General features: G+C 51.3%; 1 protein-coding gene across 2 annotated transcripts in view; it reads right to left on the bottom strand.

The window, feature by feature from the left end:
• Positions 1-16934, bottom strand: part of CLEC16A (C-type lectin domain containing 16A) — a 204697-nt gene that overhangs the window by 140902 nt on the left and 46861 nt on the right. For both annotated transcript variants that reach the window (XM_062180005.1, XM_062180006.1), the window contains exon 10: positions 6208-6439. In XM_062180005.1, coding sequence (XP_062035989.1) covers positions 6208-6439 — 232 coding nt within the window. The remainder of the gene's footprint in view (positions 1-6207; positions 6440-16934) is intronic.

Here is a 16934-nt window from a genome sequence, read left to right as displayed (position 1 = left end):
GACAGAGAGAAAGGTCCTCCTTTTGCCGTTGGTTCACCCTCCAATGGCCACCGCGGCCGGTGCGCTGTGGCCGGTGCACCGCGCTGATCCTAATCCAGGAGCCAGGTGCTTCTCCTGGTTTCCCATGGGGTGCAGGGCCCAAGCACTTGGGCCATCCTCCACTGCACTCCCTGGCCACAGCAGAGAGCTGGCCTGGAAGAGGGGCAACCGGGACAGAATCTGGCACCCCGACCGAGACTAGAACCCGGTGTGCTGGCGCCGCAAGGCAGAGGATTAGCCTAGTGAGCCGCGGCGCTGGCTGGATATGTATATATTTTTAAAAAACTGTATGATTTCACTTATATGAGGTGGCTGCTGCAGTTGTCAAACCCACAGAGATAGAAGGCAGAACCGTGGGTACCAGGAGCTAGGGGGAGGGGAAATAGGGAGTTACCATTTAATGGGTACAGAGTTTCAGTTTTGTAAGATAACAGTCACGGACAGGGATGGTGGTGATGGTTACACAACACTGAACAGGATGAACACTACTGAGCTTTACACTGGGGGCCAATGTTGCGGCACAGCAGGATAAGCTGCCATTTGCAACACAGGCACTGGTTCAAGTCCTGGCTGCTCCACTTCTTTTTTTTTTAAGATTTATTTATTTATTTATTTGACAGTAGAATTACAGACAGTGAGAGAGAGAGACAGAGAGAAAGGTCTTTCATTTGCTGGTTCACTCCCCAAATGTCTGCAACGGTCAGAGCCGAGCTGATCTGAAGCCAGGAGCCAGGAGCTTCTTATGTGTCTTCCATGTGGGTGCAGGGGCCCAAGCACTTGAGCCATCTTCTACTGCTTTCCCAGGCCATGGCAGAGAGCTGGATCGGAAATGGAGAGCTGGGACTCGAACCAGCACCCATATGGGATGTAGGTGCTGCAGGTCAGGGCTTTAATACACTGGACCATAGCGCTGGCCCGTCTACTTCTGATCCAGCTTCCTGTTAATGTGCCTGGAAAAGCAGTCGATGACGGTTGATACACTTGGTACCTTGCCATCCATGTGGGAGAACTGGATGGGATCCTTGGCTCCTGATTTCAGCACGGTCCAGCCCTGGCTATCGTAGCCATTCAGGGAGTGGACCGGTAGACGGAAGATTTTTCTGTCTTTCCTTCTTTCACTTTTACTCTGCCTTTCAAATATTTTTAAAAACCAATTTCCCTATGCATAATTTTTAAAAATGGTTATGATGGTAGACTTTATGTTATGTGGATTTTATCACACTTGTTTTCAAAGGTAGGGAAGGCCACATCTGTCAGGGAGCCGGGCAGTAGCTGTGCTGGGAGGAGCCAGTAGAGGCCACCATAGCCTGAGGACCCTCAGGGCAAGGACAGGGACTGCTCCCTCCTGAGACGGCTCTGGCCAGATCCTTGAGTTTCCTTGGTTCTCTCACACACGGACTTCTGAAGTAACAGCAATAACTTATCAACCTGCCTGGGATGATGCACATCCTAATCTGATGAGTATTTGGTAAGTGAAGTGCTTTTCAGAGAAATGACAGGCATGACCTCCTAACAGTCTTTGACTCAACAGATCAAGGATTTTCTCAATTGTCCCAGAAATCACAGCAAGGACAGATGCTAAGAAGCGGGAAGTTGAGCACAAGACCTCCAAAGGAGGGTGAAGGGAAAGGGGAAACGCAGGGCTGGTTACCTAGGAGATGAGGGGAGGAATGCACGCTACGGGCTGGCTTTGGAGCAGAATGTCAAGAAGCAGAACAGCTGTGGCGATGGCAGCGAGGGTGCACTGAGGACTTCGGGGCCCTTCCTTTGTTTTTCATTATCTTCCACTGAACAGTCAGGCTCTGCAGCCACAGTGGTTTCTGGGAAGCTGCTCTTCAGAAGATCTGTCCTAACTCACCTTCAGTCTTCCTCCTTATTACATCAGCTAAGCCCAGTGAAGAGCTGGCAGGCCCACATCTCCCTGCTACAGCAGCCAATCTCCCCCGCTAACACACGCTCATGTCTCCCCTGGTAATACACGCACACCCCCACTTATTCGTTATAGAAACAACAGAGAAGTGGGTGCCACAGAGACTCTCCAGGTCCCCAAGCACAGAGTCCATCCAACCAAACTCAAACACAGCGCTGCCCTCATGTTGGCCGGGCTCCTCCTCAGCGCTCCCGCACCTTGTCACAGTGTGGATGTCCTCACGTACGACAACCTGAGGGCTGGGCCCTCAGAAGCCCTCTCTGAAGGAGAAAAGCACAGAGAGGGTGCTGACTTGCCGACGGTCACACAGCTGCACAGGGGCAGGGTAGGACTCAACCCCCGAAGTCTGTACAGTCAGTCCCTGGCTCACCCCAGTCAGAACGCTGCCAGCCTCGGGTTGGCTCCGGCTTTGCAAGAGGAGCCACAAACACCACCAGGTTCCATCCATTCTGGTAGACTTGGGGCAAAAAGCCAATGCTGGGCTCCAGCCTCTCAGGTATCCCTCAGATCCGAGCTGCCCTGGCAGGTTCAAAGTCAGTCCTGTTGCCTTCACTCTGTTCTTTCTGGAACTCCAAGAAGGGAGCAGGCTCTGAAGGTCAGGCTGTGCAAGGAACGCCTGCCTTTCTCCACAAGCCAAACACGAACGCCAAACTCTGCTTTTCAAACTACTATTTCCCACCATTCAATCTCTTATCTCAGCTCTGCTTATTAAGTTACTGCTTAAATGAGTCCAACAGGCGATGGCTGTCCTCTCAGACCGGGGCAAGCGAAGAAGTGAGCCTGCTCCCTGGCTGCTCGGGCTTCCTGGGAAGGGCAAGCACTTCTGGATCCAGGGACTGAGACGTCCCTCTGCTTCCTTTTGATAGCCAACGCTGCCAATTGAGGGGCCCTGTGATTTCTTGGCTTCTGAGTGAGTCGCCCGTTACTGGGACCTGAGGCAGAGCAAACGTCTTTGCAAACTGGGGACAGCCGTGGATGGGCCTGGGGCACACATTCACTTCTCACAACTTCCTCATCCAGGTTTAAATGTGGAGGAGGTGTGATTCTGGGTGCTGCCCTCGTGAAAAACACACACTCATGCCACATTCAAATCGGGTCATGGCAAAACCGTGTCTCATGAGCACATGCTGTCTTGACTCGTGTGTTTTACTGTACCTTTTAAAGTCAAGATTTCACTACAACAACAGGGCGGGGGAGGGCTGCGGCAGCATCTCTTTCCGTAGAGATCCCTGTGTCTATTACAACCATGCTGTCGCGAAGCCCCTAGATGCAGGGACAAGAACAGTAGCTTTCTAGAGAAGAAGTCAGACAGAGGTGAAAACGGCTGTGTCCACCTCAACAGCAAGGGAGGAGACGGCCCTGAGAGGGGTGAAGGGAACCTGGAAGAAAACGTAGATCTGGGGAGAGGAGGAGTTCGGGGGGATTCTGCGTTCCTATTGGCCCAGCATCCACACTCTCTGCTTCGCTAAAAGCACCTGTTTGTATGAGGAGCCACTGTAGGGGAAGCACGTGACCCAGACTCGCCAATCAAGGCAACATATCCCTCCATGGGCAGTGGGACATGGTTACACGCCAGCTTGTATCTTGATGCTGCTCGCTCCCAGGACTTGGGCTACAGCCACAGGGAAGGGGAAGCTCCCTTTCCACTGCGTGGCCAAGCTGGCCAGAAGTGAGCCTGCTGCTGCTGCTGGCCACTGCTGCAGCTGGGTCCAGCCTCACCCAAGCCCCCAGTTACATGACCTGCAAGTACCCTTTTTTGTGTAAGCTGGTGTGAACTGGACTTCTAAAATGTCTTCATTGAAAGAAAAAAAAAAAAAAAAGGACTGTGTGAATTAAGTTGTTTTTAATATTCCTAACTACCAAATGGGGAACTTAAAGTACAGAGCTCAAGGGGACTGCCACAGGCACCTGGGACACCTGGATGCTGAGACAGGACCACTGGCATCTCCCCATCTCCTAGACAACTCCCCCTTTACATCTGCAGCATGAATGAAGAAGTGTGCCTGACACCCTCGCAAGTGACAGGAACTCAGTTTCCCTCCAGCACAGATACAGTGTGAGGACAGAACCCGACCCACCACAGCTTCAAACAGGAAAATAACTGGGAGATCAACTGTATGACTGCAGAAGTTCCAGGATGCAACTGCTATGGGCCATCAGGATGACCTGAGAAAACCGTGTTTGCTTATGGTGGGCTGTGTGGGAAGATGACAGCTCCATCACATTTTGAAAAAATGAATTCAAGAAATTAGGAGAGAACCAAAACTGCCACACAGGTCATTGGGAGCCATGCTTGGCCAAACTCTGAAATCAGTGTTAGCTGTCCCAAAAAAGCCTCTGGAGAAATTCTTCAGCCCTGTTTGGTACTGTCTGGCCAAGTAGATGCCTGGAAAATCTGCTTTGAGCAGCTGACGGGAAGTTCTCCCCTCGACTCCTGCCCAGGGCAGCCGGGCCGCGCATCCAGTAGAACTGACAGCAGCCTCGCCAGGCTGGTCTGCAGCCCCATGTGAGCTAGGACTAGCCCACCCGATGCTTAGCTGCACTGCACTTTTGGGGCCAAAGCTGCCCTGTCCAGAACTCTGTTAGTCACGGCTAAAGCCTAGTTAGAGAGCATCCCTTAAAAGGACTGGAACGTAAGTGGCAGCATCTTTCCAAAACAAAATTGGTGAGAACACAGTGTGCACACCAAGGGGAAGACAACCATTTCTCCCCCAGCGTGGCTGCACGGTAGCTAAACCTAAGGTTTCAGCAGACAACCTTCTCCCACGTTAACACAAAAATTCAAGATGACCTAAATGAGGAAGTAAGTATGAATTACCTTGTGTTTGTCCCTCACCTCCCCACCAGAGAGCTATGTGTGGGCAAAGGTTTCCCAGACCAAAAAGAGAATTCCAAAACCAACATGCTGACTGTGAACTTTAGGTAGGAGTAAAGCAGGCTGGAGACAGCCTTGCAAAGAGGCCCGGTGGTAGCACAGAGAGGTTCTGGTCACATGCACTGAGATGCGATTGCGTCCTGACTGACACACTGCTAAGAAAATCATACTGGGCCAGCAGGGATCAGGGCTGGGCTGGGTTCTGACTGCAGAGTCACAGGCAACATTCAAAGGCAAATGAACCCACACTCACTGATTCTGTGGGCAGCTCTGTGCTACAGCAGCAGATGTCCAGGACTGGGGCCTCGCCAGAGGCCATGCCAATGGGCTGGGGAGAGTCGGCTTCAGAGCAGCCCCGGCAAGTCCAGGCCCAGAAGGCCAGCTGGCAAGAAGTGCTGCTCCCCACACCCCGAGTGCAGCACGGCCAAGCCTAGCCCAGGAGGTGTGGCTGGGCCCTCCCAGAGCAACCAGGACCCCCTGCTCCACTTTCACCTAGCATCCACACCCCATCACCTCTCCACACCCTAAGTGCCTTGAGGCCACAGCCAGAGACCCCATCTGTGTGGCTGTGAGCCCAGCCCATGACACAACCAACTGGAAAGTTCAAGTCTGCTTGATCCCAGAGCAAAAGCTCTCCAGTTCAGGGAGTTTCTAGTATCTCAATGAGGAGGTGGGGAAAAAAAAAAAAAAAAAAACACAAACCAAACATCTCAGACCAGGGCAAAAAGAGGCGTGGGTAATTCTGTTTACTGAATGCTCATGACCACATCCAAGTGTACCACACTCTCAACAGATAAGACTTAGAAAAACCTTGTTGTAAGAATCTAAGGGATCATTCTTGATTATGGGATTCCAAAAATACATAATCTAGGAAAAGCAAGTAATTTCACTAAATGTGGGCCCTCTTTTCTTTCCACACTGTGTTGGACACAAATCATAATCCCAGGTCATCAGGAACAGTAACAGCAGCCATAGGGACAAAGATGATGACAATAAAACTAGCAGCAGCAACAACAAACACTGATCAGCATTTGATTAAGGGTCAGACACTGTGAGTGGTTTATGCTGTGGATTCACATCATTTTCACAATAACACTGCACAGTGGGTACTGCTGTGGCCCTCCTGTTACTGAAACATCTCACTCTAGGTCACCCACAGAAGGGGGGGAGAGGGGGCTTGTCCCAGATCCATCATGGCACAGGCCACAGCTCCCTCCAACTGGCTGTGTATATAGAATAAGCTATACAGTGGGCATAGGAAATGAGAGAGCACCACTGGACACATGTGGGGCAGCAGGACAGGGCGGACAAGAGCACAGCCTCACTGGCTGGCGGGCATGGGGGTGTTCACGGGGGTACTCACCTTCACTCTCCCCACTCGTCTTCACGCCTGCAGGACCACCCTCTGTACCTTTAGCCTTCTCGGCATCTTCCTGGGCATCCTCGGTGGGCCCTTTCTCCTCGTCTTCCTCCTCCCCAACATTTTTGTAATTGGGTCTCTTTTGCACCCGCCTCTTGCCCTTGTGCTTGTTCATCTCAAGGGACCGTTCAAGTGTCTCAGGGGGCTTAACGAAGCACCGAATGCTGGGCTTGGCCTAGGGAAGTCCAACAAAAGCAACACATGAACACTGGAATTGCACTGCACACGATCAAGCTAACTGCAAGTTTCTGCCTAAGAAATTCATCGCTAAGCAGCATTTGTTGCTTGGGACACTCACATCCCATCCTGGACTGCCTGGTTCAAGGCCAAGCCCCTCAGCTTCAGATCCAGCTCCTTGTTAATACACACTCAGAGAGGCAGCAGATGGCGGCTCAGGTACTTGGGTCCCTGCCACCCGTGTGGGAGACCCAGATGAAGCTCCTGGCTCTGGCCTAGGAGCCCCAGCATTGTAGGCATTTGGAGAATGAGCAAATGAATGGAAAATCTCTTTGTGTCTGTCTGCATCTCTCTGCTTTTTCCTTTCAAATAAAACAAAAACAAAAAGAGGGACCAGTGTTATGATGCAGCCAGGTAAGGCAGCACTTGCGAAGCTGGCATCCAATATCAGGTGCTGGTTAGGGTCCCAGGTGCTCTGCTTCTGATACAGCTTTGTGCTCATGCCCCTGGGAAAGCAGCAAGTAAGGCCCAAGCACTCGGGGCCCTGCCATTCACATGGGAGGACAGTACGGCGCTCCTGGCTCCTGGCTTCAGCCTGGCCCCAGCCCTGGCTCTTGTGACCATCTGAAGAGTGAACAAGTGGATAGATGAGCTCTTTCAAATAAATTAAAAAAAAAAATTTTTTTTTTTTTAAAGAATAACTAAAAACAAAGAGCCAGGTATGCTAGACTTAGTCACATGGTGGCTCTCTTCAGAAAGGGAAGCTGATAAGCTCTGGGAATGCACTGAAGGCCAACCGGCCCCAAGGGAAGGAGTTAATCCCTGGAAAATCAGAGACTCCAAAGAGTGATGAAGGAGCCCGTGTCCCACGCGGTTCATGTCCCATATGGCAGCATCTCAGTCTTTTTTTTTTAAAGATGTATTTAGAGTTATACAGAAAGAGGAGAGGCAGAGAAAGAGGTCCTCCATCCAATGGTTCACTCCCCTATCGGCCGCAACAGCCGAAGCTGTGCCGATCCAAAGCCAGGAGCCAGGCGCTTCTTCTGGGCCTCCTGTTACTGAAAAATCTCACTCTAGGTCACCCACAGAAGAGGGTAGGGCTTGTCCCAGATCCATCATGGCACAGGCCACAGCTCCCTCCAACTGGCTGGGTATACAGAATAAGCTATACAGTGGGCATCAGAAATGAAATGAAATGAAATGAAACGCGGGTGCAGGGGCCCAAGGACTTGGGCCGTCTTCTTACTGCTTTTACAGGCCATAGCCGAGAGCTGGATCAGAAGTGGAGCAGCTGGGACTAGAACTTGTGCCCATATGGGATGCCAGCACTGCAGGCCAGGGCATTAACCCGCTGAACCACAGCGCCGGCCCCAGGAATCTCAGTCATTACAACAATGACAAACTTTACAGCTGAGAACAGAGAGGCTCCAAGAGTTAGCAACTTCCCCAGTGCCACATGACTCCGCAGAGTCCGAGTCAGGACCAAAGCTTGCCCAAGTCCAGAACAAAGGACAGACATGCAAACGGACCAGGCATGGGAAGGAACGAAGACAAGAGAAAACGCATTTGCTCTGGGGCAGGGTTCAGACTGAAGTTTGTGTCCATACTCTGGATGATGCTCAGCTATCATTTCCTCATTTTAAAAAAGTCTGAAAATAAACTTTTCCATTATCTTGATGCTGATGATCTATCTTCTGAGTTCACCTCCCAACAGCCACCAACTGTAATCTGGGGGCCATGGTACTTTGCCAATAAGTGGAATGTGCTCAAAGAACACAGATTAATTTCAATAATGCTCAAAACAAAACCCAATTAAAAGCTAAATTAGCATACAAATTCAAACATTAATTTTTATTTACCCACTTTAGATTATTCAAAAACGACAGAAAAATAGAAACATGATTCTACTATGTAGGAAACTCTGATAGCAATTACAGACACCAACCAGCCCGGGTCCAGAGATGGGAGCCTTCTGAGATGTGGGGCGTGACAGACAGCATCCATCAGAGCAAACGTAGGAGGCTGTGTGACCAAGTGCAGCCCTGGCTGCCCTCCATCCTCTGCTGAAGGACCTACACCCAGGAAGTGAGGGTCCCAAGACAGAAACACCCCCTCCCTCCCATCACTGCCTACCGCCAGGGAATCCTAAAGCATGCCACACAGGAATCAAGGCTTTCAGAAACATGCCGCACTCCATAGCAGAGTGCCACGTTCGAGTCTTGGCTTCTCTGCTTCCAATCCAGCTCCCCACTAATGTGCACCCTGGGAGGCAGCAGAAAGATGGCTCAGGTACTTGGGCCGCTGCCCCCTACATGGGAGGCCTGTTTGGAGTTATAAGCACCTGGCCTTGACCCAGCCCAAACGCGGCTGCTGCGGCCATTTAGGGGGTGACCCAGCTGATGGAAGATCACTCTATGCTTCTCTCTGCATTTCAGATAAAATGAAAATGAATTCTTTCTTTTTTTTTTTTTTAAGGCTTTTAGAAACAGAAAACTGAGAGCCAAACACCCCCTTGTTAGAAGGTACTAGAATTCACACGGATGCACGGAGATACCCCTCCCTGAGCTCTGCACGGACTCACACGTACAAGACAACTGGCAGAACTGAGGAAGCGAAACGTGTTTGGGCTCAGGGTAGGTCACAGTGGTCTGACCCCAGCCTCTGAGCCTGAGGTTCCTTGTCTAAAACAGTGGGTAACTGGCTTCCTAGAACCAAAACCAAACATGGACACAAAGCTCTTCAGGGCCTGGACAAACAGATCCAACACCTGGTTCCCTTCCTTCCTTTCCCTGCCTGGATCCGAAAGGCTCTGTAGGAATGAATTAGAAAACTTCCAAGAGGCAAGTGCTTAGCCTAATGGTTAAGATGCCCATGTCCCACATTATATGGCCTGGTTTTGATTCCTGGCTATGGCTCCCAACTCCCGCTTCCTTCTAATGTAGACCCTGGGAGGTCCTTATCATCCACATGGGAGACGGGATAGAGTTCCCAGCTTCTGACTTTGGCCCTGGTCCAGCCCTGGCTATGGTGGGCATTTGGGGAGGGAACCAGTAGAGGGGAGTTCTCTCTGTCCCCTCTGTGCCTCTGCCTCTCAGATTTAAAACAACAACAACTTTCCAAAGGGATCTGCTTTTCTCAATGATCAGGCATTTATAGGGAGGGGGAAAGGACATGCTTACTGGGGAAATTTCAAACATTTAAAATGCAACCATCCAGTAAGTAGCTGGAAATAACCTAAATCTCCATTGACAGGGGAGTGGTTAGGTAATCATGGGCCATCAGTCCATACAGTGGGAATCCACAGAGATGTTAAAAAGTCTCGGGGGCAGTGCTATGGCGCAGCAGGTAAAGCCACCCTCTGCAGTGCCGGCATCCCACAACGGGCACCTGTTTGAGTCCCAGCTGCTTCTCTTCTGATCCAGCTTTCGGCTAATGGCCTCAGAAAGCAGTGGAAGATGGCCCAAGTGCTTGGGCTCCTGCACCCGTGTGGGAGACCTGGAAGAAGCTCCTGGCTCTTGACTTTGAATCAGCACAGCTCCAGCCAATGTGGCCAATTGGGGAGTGAACCAGCATATGGAAGATCTCTCTCTCTCTCTCTCTCTCTCTCTCTCTCTGCCTCTCCTTCTCTGTGTAACTCTGACTTTCAAATAAATGAAAAAGTCTTTAAAAAAAAAAAAGCCTTTTGACCTTCATATTCCTAGAAATATGGATATAAAAACAACCACCAGGATGGAAAAGCAAGAATCAAGCATACAATAGGGCCTTTCAGGTAAAGCTTTTCAAAGGCTACACATGGTGGTATGAAGTCAACTTTTCCTGGAAAAATGCACATGTGTGTTTTAGCATCTTATCTTTGGGGAGAGAAAGCAGGCCCAGGCACTCGTGTGTGCACAAGTACATGTATTTATTATTTTGTACTTTTCCAATTGGTTTGAAATGTCTAGTCATATATACATATTAACTTTTTAAAAAAAAATTATTTATTTACTTGAGAGGCAGAATAACAGAGGGGGAAACAGAGAGAGATCTCCCATCCACTGGTTCACTCCCCAAAATGGCTGCAACTACTGGAGCTAGGCCAATCTGAAGCCAGGAACTTGTTCTGGCATGGGAGGGCATGGGTCTCCCATGCAGGTGCAGGGTCCAAGCACTTGGGCCATCTTCTACTGCTTTCCCAAGCCTTCAGGAGGGAGCTGGATCAGAAGTGGAGCAGCCAGGATACGAACTGGTGCCCATATGGGATGCCAGGGCTGCAGGAGATGCTTAACCTACTATGCCACTGCACCAGCCCCCCATGTATTAACTTTTTTTAAAGATTTTATTTATTTATTTAAGAGGTAGAGTTACAGAGAGAGAGAGAAAGAGAGAGAGGTCTTTCTTCCATTGGTTCACACCCCAGATGGCCGCAACGGCTGGAGCTGCACCAATCTGAAGCCAGGAGCCAGGTGCTTCCTCCCGGTCTCCCACACGGGTGCAGGGTCCCACGGATTTCGGCCATCCTCTACCTCCTTCCCAGGCCACAGCAGAGAGCTGGATTGGAAGGGGGGCAGCAGGGACTAGAACCGGCACCCATATGGGATTCCGGCGCCACAGGCAAAGATTAACCCATGTATTAACTTTAAAAAAAAAATTCAACAGAGGTCTGGACATTGGATTACAGACCATTTTTGTCTTTTGATTCTTTTTAACTAAGACATCTGCCTTTTTTCTTGATGCTAACAGCATCAGAATCCCAGGCATTATGGAGAAGCTGGGAGAATTTGGCTGGGAAATGGCAGCCGCGGGACCGTTCCTGTTCTCCAGCCTCCCACTGCACAATCCCGGCCATTCCAGCCTGAGGGTGGCCAGGATGCGGGTCCCTGTCCATCTCTTCCACACTGTGCCCTCAGCACTGCACTGCGGAGCCCAGGGCAGGGGCTCAGCACGCTGCCCACTGAGCTCACGCTGCAGGATGAATACGTGCACTGTTCCATATCAGAAGTGAAAGATGGAACGATGTGAAAGGAGGAAAGAACGGAGGGAGGGGGAAACACCGCCTACACTCTTAGGAGCTGACTTGGCAAAGTTAAAGAGCAAGCTCAATGAAACTAAACAGAGTGGGGAAGCCCATTTCAGAGCCAAACATCCAAACGCTGGGGCCAGCGCTGGGGCGTAGTGGGCTGAGCCTCCGCCTGAGGCGAGGGCATCCCATTTGGGTGCTGGTTTGTGTCCCGGCTACTCCTCTTCCAATCCAGCTCTCTGCCGGTGGCCTGGGAAGGCAATGGAAGACAGCCCAAGAGCTTTCCCCCTGCACCTGCAGGGGAGACGGGGAGGAGGCTCCTGGCTCCTGGCTCCAGATCAACTCAGCTCCGGCCACTGTGGCCAAACATTTGGAGAGTGAACCAGTGTGCATGGAAGACCTTTCTCTTTGTCTCTGTCTGTAACTCTAAATCTTAAATAAACGTTCTAAAAATCCAAAGGCCTCTGGGTGTTTCTTCTCAAAGGGAAAGAGCACAGTGCGTGTCCAAGAGGAAAGCACGAAGAGACAAGCCCCATGTTTCCCAAACGCCACAAGTTCAGGCTTTGCCAGTAGCTGTGGGGGGGTGGGGGTGAAGTAGGAGGGCCCCCTGCCAACTGCAGTAGCTCAGCAGATACCTAAGTAGAAAACTTAGTGGGACCCTGAGCTTTGTGGCTGGACCTTTGGGGTAGCTTCTGGGGTGAAGGCCAGTGAAGGGTTGACAGTGGGATTTCAGGGTGCCCTGAGGGCTAGCTCCTCCCAGTAAAGGGTCTGCAGCTGCCCGCTGGCTAATGCTGCCCTCCCTGGCCTTGCCCCTCAACCTAAGGCTCTGCTCCCAGCTTGCTTCCACAGTCAAATACTCCAGGGAAGCAGAATACCCTGGGGTCAGCGATGACTAAGGCCTCTCAGGGAAAGGGGACTCTGAGCGTGGGCTCTTCAAGGGCAGCCTCAGGTCAGGAGGGACTTATGGTGGAGGTGGTAAGGCAGCACCACGGACAGCACGGAGATCACGCAGGGGTCTTGCACAAGGTCTGTGTGCACAGCTGAGAAGGACCTGGACATGGGCTGCAGCCAAGCAATCAGTCAACAATTCAGTGAACAGTTAGAGAACAAAACTGTGGATGGAGTAGACACAGATGTGTATGTACGTCATGTGCTCCAGAGTTGATAGGTATTTACATGAAAATACAGAGAGAAAGATCGAGAAGGACACACGAACCGAGAACAGTGGTTCCCCTTCAGAACGATACTGAGGTTGGGGGAACTTTCACTTTCTACTCTAACTGCTTCTACATCATTCAGTTGTTTTACACCAAGAAAAGTATTATCAGTACCATGTAAAGGTAAAAAATCCCTTTAAAGAATGTAGTTAATGTCACTAAGCTACACTTTTTAAAGTGGTTAGGAGGGCAAATTTTCGGGCCAGTGTTGTGGCATAGCAGGTGAATCTGTTGCCTACAATACCCACATCCCATATGGATGCTCATCTGTGTCCTGGCTGATCCACTTACAATCAGATCCCTGCTAATAGCCTGGGAAAAGCAGCGAAAGATGGCCCAATTGTTTGGGCCCCTGGCACCCATGTGGGAAACTTGGAAGAAGCTCCTGGCTCCTGGCATCGGCCTGGCTCAGCACTGGCCATTGTGGCCATCTGGGGAGTGAAGCAGCAGATGGAAGACCTTTCTCTCTAACTCCCTTTCAAGAAAAAAAAAAAAGATGGTAATTTTCTTTTAAAGATTTATTCACTTATTTGAGAGGTAGAGTTACAGAGAGAGAGAGGAAGAGACAGAGAGAGAAGTCTTCCATCTGTTGGTTCACTCCCCCAAATGGCCACAATGGCCAGAGCTTGCCTGATCCAAAGCCAAGGGCCAGGAGCTTCTTCCGAGTCTTCCACGCAGGTGCAGGGGCCCAAGTCCTTGGACCATCTTCCACTGCTTTCCTAGGCCATAGCAGAGAGCTACATCGAAACAGGAGCAGCCAGCACATGAACCGACGCCCATATGGAACGCCAGCACCACAGGCAGAAGCTTACTTTACTACATCAAGAGCCAGCCCCAAAAGATGGTAAATTTTTATGCTATGTTTATCTCACCAAAACTTTTAAAAAACAAAATTTTTAAAAAATTATTTGAGAGACAGAGAGAGCAAACAAGCAATCCCACATCTACTGGTTCTTTTTTTTTTTTTTGACAGGCAGAGTGGATAGTGAGAGAGACAGAGAGAAAGGTCTTCCTTTTGCCGTTGGTTCACCCTCCAATGGCCACCGCGGCTGGCGTGCTGCGGCCGGCGCACCGCGCTGATCCGATGGCAGGAGCCAGGTGCTTCTCCTGGTCTCCCATGGGGTGCAGGGCCCAAGCACTTGGGCCATCCTCCACTGCACTCCCTGGCCACAGCAGAGAGCTGGCCTGGAAGAGGGGCAACCGGGACAGAATCCGGTGCCCCGACCAGGACTAGAACCCGGTGTGCCGGCGCCACAAGGTGGAGGATTAGCCTAGTGAGCCGCGGCGCCGGCCCTGGTTCATTATTTAAATGTCCACAATGGCTGGGATTGGGCCAGGCCAGGGCTGGGAGGTGGGAACTCAGTCCATGTCTTCCATGTGGGTGGCAGGGACCAATCACTTGAGCCCATCATTGCTGTGTCCCAGAGTGTACGTTAACAGGAGGCTAGAGTCAGGAGCTGGAGTCAGGTGACAAATCCAGGTACTCTGATAAAGGCGGCAGGTGTCTCAACTGCTAGGCCAAACGGTGATGATCTCGTGTGGGCGAGAGGGTACTAGCTACAGACTGAGGTGCTGCATGGGATGCTAGACATGTTCTTTATAACGACCCAAATTACACACAATACAATCACACGGACAAAGTCATCAAGCAGTACACCTAAGATTACTACACTGTTATGTCCTTTATCACATTTGTTAGCCCTCAATTCAAAAAGCAAGTTGACCCAGAGGATTTTCAATAGAGGCAGGATTGGTAATGCCCTAAACACAGCTAGGAGCAAATTAACGGCCAGGAGAGCTGTGTTCACCGGAGACCCCTGCTGCGACTATTCCTCCCCTGAGCACCGATGACGATGCCGCAAGCGCTGGGGAAGGGCAGAGACAGTGCCACCATGTGCCACAGCACAGCCCAGTCACAGGCGGGGAGAAAAAGGTTCCCACAGGACTGATGGTGGCACCGGGGAAGGCGCAGGGAGCTTAGCAGGGCTTACAGAGCTGCTAAGAGGTACCAAGAGGTAGCCCATTTTCTGGGTATGCTTTCCAGCTGTAAGCAACCATCAGGAACACGTGAGCCCTTGGAGTGTGACCGCCCTGTTCTGGGCACTTTATTCACATCGTCTTACTTTATTCTCTCAAGAACCCAAAGGGGAGGGCACTACACAGCACAAGCACTGCCCAGGGCCATCCCCCAGCAACAGGCAGAGCCACAATTTGACTCCAGGAAGACCAGCACAGTGCACTGGCTCCCTCCCACACTCAGTGCCTCCCAGCATGGGGCCAGCTTTCACTCATTAGGTAGTCCTCTGACCTGCCAGTGATGTTGCTTCCACAACATGTCATCACGTCAAATTTGTATCTCCTGTGCACAGTCTAAATGTCCCAGGAGTCACAGTGGCCCGAGTTGGCACCAACTGTAACCGACAGCAATGCAGCACATAGCTTTCCAACTGGCTGCAAAGGGAAGACGCCAGCAGAGAGAACGATGCTCATTTCAGGGTGGCAGGATCAGAGGCCACAAACACCAGGGTGATACATGGGTGCAAGATGTATGCCGAACCCTGAGTGCCGGGGGGCTGCTAAGCCACAGCCCGAACATGCATCCGGAGTGCACAATCCCAACCACATCAGCAAGGCGACTGGATAACACTGCCAAATGTAATGGGAAAACAGAACAGATGGAGCGGGAAACATGAAGAGGTAGCAGGCCTCTTCGATTAAGGAGTGACATGGCATTCTTCTCCACCAACGGGCCCATTGTCAGGGGGCGCTGCAGCTGCAGAGGCATGAACCAAGACAATGCCCGTTTGCCTAGAATCAGACCTCACTCTCAGAGCTCCCAGGACTGGCAGCTGGAGGCGAAAAGTGCTCACGCCCGGCACTCAAGTTCTGAGACAAGCAGCCACCACCCTCAAGACCGTGCTGCGATTTCTCCTGGGAAATCAACCTCCAGTGGCTGCAACAGGCCAGGTTAGCCTTCCTCGCCTTCTACACTCCAGCCATCTTTTCTGTTCCTCTCAACACCTACCGCCACGTCTGGCACCTTCTCTGGCATTCAGTCACTGGCTAATAAACACGGGACTGGAAGTGGTGCAGCCGGGATATGAACTGGCACCCATCGGAATGCTGGCGCTGCAGGTGGTAGCGGCTTTACCCGGTGCACCGCAAGCATCATTTCTTTGGGAAGAGCTTTTTCTTTTTTAACTGTATTTTACAATCCCACATAAGATAGTGAATTCTGGTATCTAAATCATCCAGTCCAGAACTATGATCCCCAGCACACACACTAAACTGGAAATGACTGGAAGACTCGGTGCAGTGGGTCACACACATCTTACAGCAGTCAGGGTTTGAGTTCTGATTTTTTCTGCTTGCCATCCAGCTTCCTGTTAATTCACACCCTGAGAAGCAGCAGGTAACAGCTCAAGCCTTGGGTCCTTGCCACCCATGTAGGAAATTCTAAAGGAGTTCTGGGCTCCTGGCTTCAGCCTGGCCCAGCCCTGGCTGTGATGGGCATCTGGGCAGTAAGACAGCAGATGGAAGATTCCCGTCTGTCTCTGCTGCTCTGCCTTTGAAATAAGCAAAAATGTAAAGCCTGGAAGCGCCTGTCATTGCAGCCAGTGATGAAGGAAACGGAACAAGAGGATCATGGGATACGGCTGGATTCCTGCAATGCCAACGGGATGGCCATTTCCCTCCTGGAAGCCGTGGTTTCCCCCTGGGCAGAGCATGATGGTAACACCCTCTGGCTCTCAGGGTGATGATGATTATGGGATGAGGCAGGCCCGTCTGTTCTAAAGGGAGCAAGGCCCCCTCATCAGGAGCCACCGTCTCTCCCGACCACACAGCCAGAGGGTTCCCAGGCGTCTTTGACCCGCCCTTTTCCTAGCTTTCCTCCCTGCCCAGCCCCACCCTCTGCAGGGCTGGGTCCCGCTGGGCAGTTCTCAAACACAAGGTCCACTCCTGCACCAGCACCTCCCAACCCAGCAATCCTTCCAGCTCCTTCCCAGATCCCATCTGAAACCTGTGTGGACACATTTGTTTATTGTCTGTCCCTGAGAGGCTGTCTGGACAGGGACATGTGTCTTGCTCATTCCGAATCCCCTGCGGCCAGCTCGGCGCCTGCCCGCAGCGTGTGGGTGCCCAATAAATACTTGCGGCAGGGAGTCCAGAGGGTGAGCCAGGCAGCCTGCGCTCAGCAGACAGGCGCTGCTCTTATCAGGAGTGACCCATCTGTAACTCAAGTGTCACTCAGAACAATAGCATCTGAGTCAATAAAA

The sequence above is a fragment of the Lepus europaeus genome, chromosome 21 (genome assembly GCF_033115175.1).
Source record: "Lepus europaeus isolate LE1 chromosome 21, mLepTim1.pri, whole genome shotgun sequence".
NCBI classification, from domain to species: Eukaryota; Metazoa; Chordata; class Mammalia; order Lagomorpha; family Leporidae; genus Lepus; species Lepus europaeus.
This window is presented reverse-complemented; position numbering and strand designations above follow the sequence as displayed.